The sequence below is a fragment of the Drosophila erecta genome, unplaced genomic scaffold (genome assembly GCF_003286155.1).
Source record: "Drosophila erecta strain 14021-0224.00,06,07 unplaced genomic scaffold, DereRS2 tig00000092-arrow-pilon, whole genome shotgun sequence".
NCBI lineage: Eukaryota > Metazoa > Arthropoda > Insecta > Diptera > Drosophilidae > Drosophila > Drosophila erecta.
The window spans coordinates 18,981,974-18,990,634 of NW_020825207.1; the positions used below are offsets into that span (position 1 = coordinate 18,981,974).

An 8,661-nucleotide genomic window follows, 5' to 3' on the forward strand; every position below is an offset into this window, starting at 1 on the left:
TTAGAAGGATGTATAGAGCAATACATTTGGTAATTACGAAATCGTTTGGTATTCAATCATGTTCAAATAACCTGCTTATAATTAACCCCTTTCCAAGCTCTAGCTGAAATGAAACTACTTAGCTAATGCCTATATTGTTCATAATGTGCTCAACGCTTTTCCGGCGCCTGCCACTAACAATTGAAACCATTCAGAGCACTTCGCAGAGCACAATTTCCTTGGCATTGTTAGTAAACGCTTTCCAGCCATTCGCTCTTTTCAGTTATGGCTGCCTCACAATTATGTGACAATTTCATTGATTACTGGGAACGCTGAAATCGCCGATCCCCTGGCACACAAAATAATGACAACCAAATTGCCGTCACGTATTGCAGCCATGTTATGGGTTGGCAGTCGCGAACAATGGTGATGTATTTCAAGCGTGAATTTTAGCTCCCAAATGCAATTGCAGAAAGCTGCAGAAAGTGTCCAGATTTGTGGGCTATCTAGCTGCCAGCTAATGGCTCTCCTTTCGATGAGGATGATCACGCCCAAAGCCCGAAGCCCGAAGCCCGAAGATGACGATGATGATGATGGATGGTTCGTTTGCTGGTGTGGGGCCAAATCCTGGACCTGGCACGTGCCCAGCTCCTCCTTGCATTGTTCTTGGCGTCCGCTTCCGAACTTACAGCAGTTATATTTCATAATTCACACACTTGAAGAAATAGTATAGCGGAATGGCTTTTATATGCGGCGTATAGTAGTTTTATCGGCGCAGTGTTGCCGAAGCGGCGTAAGAGTTTTAGTGTGACCATGCAGGAGAAAAAAGGCTTATTATTAGTATGTTTTCAACTAGATTAGGTTACTGTTTGGTGGATATTTACATTTAACTCAAATTCACGTTGGTGGATTTCTCATCCCGCTTTTGTGTTTTTAGTGAGCTCGCCGCTGCCACAGCTCAATTCATTGCAACTTCGGTGCCCCTCTTGCAGTAATCTGAATTGCTTTCCCACTTTTTCATGGCTTTGGCATCGTGCTCCGGCTTTTTGCTGCAATCTTCAGCGCCAGAATTTTTACCTGCACGGAATTGGAAATCATGTGGGAACCCTGGTCGGGCTGCCGGAAGACTGTGTTCCCGGGTCCTGGGTCACGTAAGCGGACTTACTTTGTCACTGGCCGGGGCGGGCCAGTTCAATCATTTACTGTCATTTACTGCCTTAGTTACCTGTCCTGCGGCGTCTCCAATATTGCAAAAAATAAGGGACTGAACTACCGGCAACTTTAAGCACGAGTGCGCTTATTTCATGTGTTCTAGGGAAATACCCCTTCCTACTACCTGACTGGCATGGCCAAGTAAACGTCACGAGTCTTATAAATAAATTGATTTTAATTGCAAATAAATATGCGGATGTTGTGGGACGGATATATTTGTGGCAAGGCGTATGATCACTTTTCGACTTAAGAAATGTGTGCACTGACCAAAATATAACAAGACATTTATTTCTTAAGTACCAACAAATTCTTGTAGCTCCTCTTATTTTTAAAGCAAATTCGGTAACTAAAACTTAACTTAACTTTCTTATTATTTACATGTAAAGTTTATTTTTACCCGGAGGTCGTGTACTAATGTTGAAAATAAAATAAATATTTGGCTGGGTGTTCCAGACTGCCCCGCTTTCCTCCCTTCCTGTTATGGATGACATGAGTAAATTTAGTCCACGACAACTCTCTGCACTCCGAGGACAACTCTTGCCTTCGCTAGACTTACTGATAGCAGTGCATCCGCTGGCCAGGACATTCAACCATCTGCTGCCACGCCCCGGACCTCCGCACGCCTTGTTTGCTGTGGAAATGAATTTCTAATACAAAAATTGCGCTGAAAAGTGCTGCAACGCCTGCTGGTCGCTTTTGGCTCGAGCGTCAAGGGCTAACAATTGTTTTGGCCAACGTTGCCAACACTTGCGGGGTCAGAAGTGGAATGGGGCTCCAAACGGACAGGGAGATGGTGGCACGCATATGGCCCAGAGGCCGGAAGTGGTTCGCGTGTGTGCCCCCGCGGAGAAAGGAGCCGAAAACAGAGCAGCGCAGCAGATCTTGCGTCCTTCGCCTGGCTTTGGGCTCCTCCGAGTCCCTTTGCACCGAGGACCCCACCGCCGACTTCTCGCACGGCACACACTTCACGCTGGGCATGCAAAATGCACGTCTAATACAATGCAAAATGCAAAACGCCGGGAAACCAACACACAACAAGGAGACTGACGGGGCATCAGTGCACTCGCAAAAAAGTCGAGTGGCTTACCTGTTAGGCAGGCTTATATTAGGGCGCCACCTGTTGGCTGTTGCTTCCAGTGCTCCGAAGGATATGGTAGGATTTACTCATCTTTGGCATTTGAATAGATTATGAAAAATACAATTATATTAGGAGCCAGGATACTTACATTTCATTTCCTACCTTTACAGAAAATAAATAACAGGAGTTCCTCGACTATCAGATACCCCGTACTCAGCTAGTTTCCTTTTTCCTGTCACAAACCTTTCCACGAATCTATTATGTAATTTAGCAAGGCCAAATTTGGCGAGCGCTCTTATTTTTGTTTCGTATTTTTTCAAAGTGTATCGACGGAAAGGGATTCTCGAAAAAATGGGTTTGCTCACATACAAACACGAAAAACAGGAAATTGAATTTTCGACTTTGGCAAGTGTGCGTGCCAGGAAAGAGGAACCAGAGCAAGAAGCAGCAGCCCAGGAACAACTTATGCCCGCCACTTCTGTGCAATGCGGATAGCTCCTGCTCCTGCTCCTCCTTCTGCTCCTGCTCCTGCTGCTGTGCAGTTCTTCTTGGGCTGCGGCAACTATTGCCAACGCAGGACGAGGTCCTGAAGTCCTGACACTGGCAGCGCCTCGTTTTGCATACCAAGCGAGCGAACGGAGCTCGACTTGTGCCGGCGGAAACGAAATATTTAACAACAAAGCAAACACTAAGGCACACACACCCATACTCATACACCCGTACACCCGTACACACGCACACTCGCAGATAAACGGGTATTTGTGTGCGCTGCATAATTGAGTGGGCGTGGCGGGCGTCGCAAGTTTAACTTTAATTTGCCAGCTTTCATCTGACTTTGTTGTCGAGCGCCGCAGAACTAAGCTCAAATTAATAGCCAGCGATCTGGGCGGAACCCCTCAAGCGCCCCTCGCTAAGGCGGCAGCTCAATGACTTATCATATACAAATTACAAGGGTCTTGCTTCCACTCGCCGCCACGCCCACCGCCCCCTGCGAGGAGCAATTAGCGATGGGAGCCAGCTCACAGTCAAGCGAAGAAAATGTTATAAAATAAATGTATTTTGCTTGTTTCTAAGCGAATTGAAGATAGGGGAAATATATTAATGTGTGTTACAGTAGCAAATAAAGTCGTTCTAATACATTCAAATGTATGAATTGAAAGTTGAATTCATAGTAATGGTAAAATTCATTTTAGCCCATATAAATCACGCTTCCATCTCTGGGACTTTCCACATTCCCAAACTCAGACAAAAGTCAAAAGTTACAATTTACGCTTGTAGATTGCTTTAAAAACTTCTCTCCGGTTGCTATCTGCTGCTACAATTTTGCTAATTAACTCAGCGCTCAAGTTTTGGGGACAAATCCACCCCCAGAATCCCATCTCCGACCAGAAAGCCCCACAAACTTCCCTCGCGACTGTCGCTAATTTCGCTAATCAAAGCGCGGGGCTTCCCTTTTGGGAAGGGGAAACCCCACTTCGATTTTATTAAACGGGATGCCGGCAAGGGGACATTTTGAAAGGCCCAACAATAACTGGCCAAAAATGAAAACAGCAGCAATAAATGTATAACTTGTGTTAATGGCAAAGCGAACCGAAGAGCTGCCGAGAAAATGGGTTTTTTCTTCGCTCCTCCTGGCCGATAATTAGTTGCGTTGTTTAGGGGCAGAGCAAAAAAAGGAGCGAAAAGCTAGCCAGCATGGTTATTGCCCCGACACGTGCCACCCTTCGGCAACCCGGCTCCCAAAAATATCACACACAAATGAAGTGCTCGCGGCTCTAAGTCCCCAAGAGTCGATAATGTCGCGGCATGGCCGCAGAGCAAACGCCACCAGGAGGGGGAGCATTGCAGCCTCCACTGAGAGAAAAGCCCCCTGCGCAGCATCAATGCAAAAAAGAGCGAGTTCCGTGGGACTAGTATGTCCTTGAAATAGGTAGCTTGTCACACACACGCGTAATATTACTTCTACGACTTTGCATCCCTTTAACGAAACACTCCTTTTCTCCCAGTGAACCAAGAACCAACAACCAACAATTGGGTAGGAAGCGGAATCGGACGGGGGAGTCCGGGGATTGGAGAACTGGAAGCTGGCGACGAGCGCCAAAACTCATAAAATTCAAGCCATTGAGTTCTCGAAATCGCTTCGGGCTTCATTTCGACTGCCCCGCACCCGGGAGGTCCTTTTGGCCTCTTGACTTCTGTCGCCCTGCTCCTCGCCGCTCGGCCATTTAAATTCGTTACGTTTCGATTGCCGTGAATATGCAGTCAACTTTATAAAATTTATAGTTTAATCTGATAGATAGGAAATTGCTTTGTTTTGCCAGGCTCGCAATCGGATGGGCCACGGAAGGAGCAGAGCCCCGAAAAGTTGGCAAAATATTAATGGGGATTTCGGATGGAAACGGGGGACTTTGCCTTTGCCAAGGCAGCACTTTAAAGCCTCGACTCAGTCGATAAAAAGATATGGTGCAGCTCGGAAACAGCACTTTGGTGCTAGTCGAACACCCAGATCTCCTCTATTTCAGTAAATTATGCCAGTTACACAAGGCAAGGGGATTGCCTAAAATACTTTCAATTAACTGTAACTGCATTAATAAATGTTTATTTCGTTCAGATATTTTCAAGGATTAACGTGTGCATTTATGTTTTTCCAACTCAATATCCTTCATGCAGGCTTGACATATTCCGGTGGCAGTCTGCTTGTCTGCCGCATAAAATAAAGATATTTCAGTTAACCCAACTTATAGCGCCATGAAGGATGCTGAGTTTTGGCTTGTCGCTCTGTGTGCGATATCCTTTTCGAGCAGGACATCCACCCGTGTGCTGTCAGGCAATTGCCTAATTAAATTTTACACCGAAAGTCGTAAAACGAGATCTCAATAAACACGAGACAGCAAAAGGTGGCGAAGCCATTTGCATCCCTTTGCGGGTCCTAATACCACTTCGCTGCTCAGGAGCTAATAAGACGGCCAAATATTCCGACCAGGTCAGCACTAAAATCACGCGGTTCACTGACCCGCGGCCAAATCTCCAAAATCTCAGCCTCGCTTCAATATCGACAGTGGAAGTGGAAGTGCTGGTTAAACAGAGTGCAGCTGGAGGGCAGGACGTCAACATCTCGGGCTGTTTACTCACTGGAGGACTTTCCCTCATACGGGGGCACTCGGAAAATGTGTGGAACTAATACTTGTACATCGAAATGGGCCTTTCGCTTTTGACATTAATGCAGGTTATCGGCTGTAAACTGTGCTTAATGTGGCCAACAGGCTCCTTGTTTCGCGCAGTGTCGAAGAACTGGAATCCTGAAGCGGTCAGTTGGACAAGTGGCTCCGATGTTTGCTTAGCCCATCACAACCGAACAGGTCGAGCCATCGAAAACTGAATCGGACTCAGCTGAGCTCGACTTTTGACAACCCGACTCCTCGTCATCATTGCCATCAGAATGGAATTGACCACCGCCCCAGTTATATTCAGATATACTCTACCATACGAGTATGTGTGTCAGTGGCGCTGCAAGCGCAGCTTGTTTGTTCTTATCCTTCGGCACTCATATAAAGTTTGTTTGCGGATTTGTGCAGCGCAATATGTCATTGCTGCCTCTTTGGGCATCGACTTGGATGTGGACGTGGATGTGGATAAGGATATGCATGTGGAAATGGCGGGGCAGCGGCGACCACGCTTAATGGCAATGTACGTTCAAGTAAACACACACACACGCACACACACTCAGCATCCTGGCGCACTTGTGTGTTAGCGAGGGTCGCTCGGACACTTTGCCTGCCATCCATTCCAATGGATTTCTTCAAGTATATCTAAATCCAAATCTGAGTTTGAGTTGGGTATTTCATTGTGGATTTTCGCAAGCAAGCTCATTTATGCATATTATATACTCTATATATTCCATATGTTTATGAGCTTCCATATGCTTCCTATTATTTTTATTAAATTAAAAAAAATTCTTAAAACCGCCCTCGCATGTGCCCACATGCAGCTCGGTGTGCAGCGTCGACGTCGGCTAACAAATCCTTTTGGCATTATAAACATTATTAAAATTTCATGTTTCCTGCTACGAGCGACATCCCCACCGACCTGCCCCTCCCACTTTTCCGCCGCCCATTCGCTCTATCTCCCTCGCTCGCCGCCCACTCAAAACGCAAACGTAACGAAACATGAAACTCGAAACTTGGAAGGCCCAGAAGTGGACGAGAGCGAGGCTGGAGGCCCTATAAAGCTCACGGAGTATCCTGACCAGGAGGCCCGCCACCCTAAGAGGTTCTCGCCCCAGCACCACCCACCACCCACCAACCACCCGCCACCCACCACATCCCTGGCCATAAGACTGTCTAGCCTTGCTTATTTGCAGCATGCTTCATGCTTTATGGTTACTTGGTCAAGGGCCTTTCATGCTCTCTAACACACACACACACGCACACACTTGCACTCACACAGATACACACACACACACGCGCGCGTGTGGGCTTAAGCTACACACACTCATAAAGACCGGGACACGAAATGCATGAAATTTTGCGCCGTAAATCGTTAAAATGGTTTTATTTAAGTAAATATGCAAAAATCCCTTTGTTAGACTCGCAGCATTATGTCCGGGGTCAGCACTTGATACGTTAATATCCGGAATTTAATTTGAAAATTTAACAATCTGCATAAAGCGAGATACGAATGGAGAGAAGGTAAGCAGAATGTGCTTTATTTTACGACTTTTTTGGTTAGGGCTCCATATGTCGCATGCGAAATCTTAGATGTGCACTTGTATAGACTGAGGTGGGAATGCATAAAGTGCCGTGAATTATGTCTTATTTATGCAAATTATTGCCATTATTTGAGGGAGCAGACGGGAAAACCATATATCAAACCTCAGGTAAATATAGTTGGATGAAATTGTTACCCAGCAAATGGCAGTCAAACTACTAGAATAATTACTCTAAATGAAAAACACAATCAAGTTGAATTAGCTTATGAGCCGTAACATACCTAATAATATATAGTCATACCTAATAATATATAGTATTTGCAATAATGAATAGGGGAAGTTAAGGTAGTAATGCCTCTAAATACCTGAGCCTTAATACCAATTTTTCATTGGCGTTTTCAAGCAGAAGTTCGCGAAAGCGGCTTGACCTTTGCCCTCGGGTCGGCTGAATCGCGGGGTCCAAACCTTTTAAACAGTTGCGAAACTCCTTCAGGTCATTGTTATGGCAACTTCTTCCATCCAATAGCTTTGCAATTTTCTTGCCAACTCAGAAACTTCAGCTGCGGCAAAGCTTTCCTGCTAACTAGCTGTTCTGCGGGTTGTGGGTGGCAAGGGCCACGGAAAATTCTGGAGGGGAAGGGCTCGGCAACTAGAACTGAGACGTCTCTCCTGGCTGGCTAAGCCCAAACGCACTTAACACTTGCCACTGAGTTTTGCGTAACTTTTGCGCCCGCAATCCGGCGAACTACTTTCATACCTGAGCAGGGGGTATAAAATCTACTTCAGTGCGTCACGTAGGCGCTTCAAAGTTTTCATTTTTGCAAAATTTACGATTTAACGTTAAAGTGGAGCAAAACAAAAAAACCCTGTATACTCGGTGGCGTATATACGTACGTACTATGTGTACTACTTAAAAGAATGGAAACTTTGAACACGACCAAAATCCCACTAAGTAAGTGTACGCCCAGTTCAGTTCGGTTCGGGATCCGGGATCCGGGAATATCCTCCGAGCAGCCAGGTTAGCTCTCCATGTTCTCCGGGCTCTCCGACCGGGTTCAGCTGCACGTACTTTGGATTTTGTTGCGTCTCCTTCTTTATTGCACTTAAGATTTACTCATCAGCAGGTGTGCCCGTGCCCGGGTGGCTTCCACCTTTCGTTTTCCAGCCCGAAACCGGAATCTACGATTGAATTTCAGACAGTTCAGTATGCCGCATGGCGCCCAACCACCCAACCACCCAACCACCCAACCACCTAAACCACCATCCGGCGGCCATGGAAAACGCAAAGGCTTTTGCAATTTTTATGTGCAATTTTTTACATGGGAACCAAAGGCGCTACGAAGTGTCGCTTGTGGCTCGTTAAGGTTAAGGGGCGGAGGTGCCTTTTTTCAGTATTTGGAGTGGTTGGGCTGCCACTGATAACCGAGGAGTGGATTAGTCTCTGGACATAGCACCCATTTAGCAAAGATACTCAAAACCGCATTTTTCTTTAAGGAATTTCGCAGAATAATTAAAAATACTCTCTCTATTTGGAGTGGTTAAATTTAAACGCGCTAACCACACATGTGAAACGTAAAATGGGTCTAGGCCCCAGGTTGGGCGCCACAAATGGTGCAACAAGGCTATAAGCTGCAGATTCCCGCATGCGTTGCACCTAATGGCTTGCTAGAGGGTATTAAGCACC

At 46.1% G+C, this 8,661-nt stretch overlaps 1 protein-coding gene across 1 annotated transcript; it reads left to right on the plus strand.

Annotated features, from left to right (window-relative positions):
* The first annotated feature begins 7,781 nt into the window (after window positions 1–7,781).
* LOC113564312 lies at window positions 7,782–8,452 on the plus strand. The gene is given in 4 exon segments (XM_026980808.1): window positions 7,782–7,958; window positions 7,960–8,042; window positions 8,099–8,139; window positions 8,142–8,452. Coding segments are annotated over 4 exon segments (474 nt in total). The 5' UTR covers window positions 7,782–7,895; the 3' UTR covers window positions 8,429–8,452.
* The last annotated feature ends 209 nt before the right edge of the window (window positions 8,453–8,661 follow it).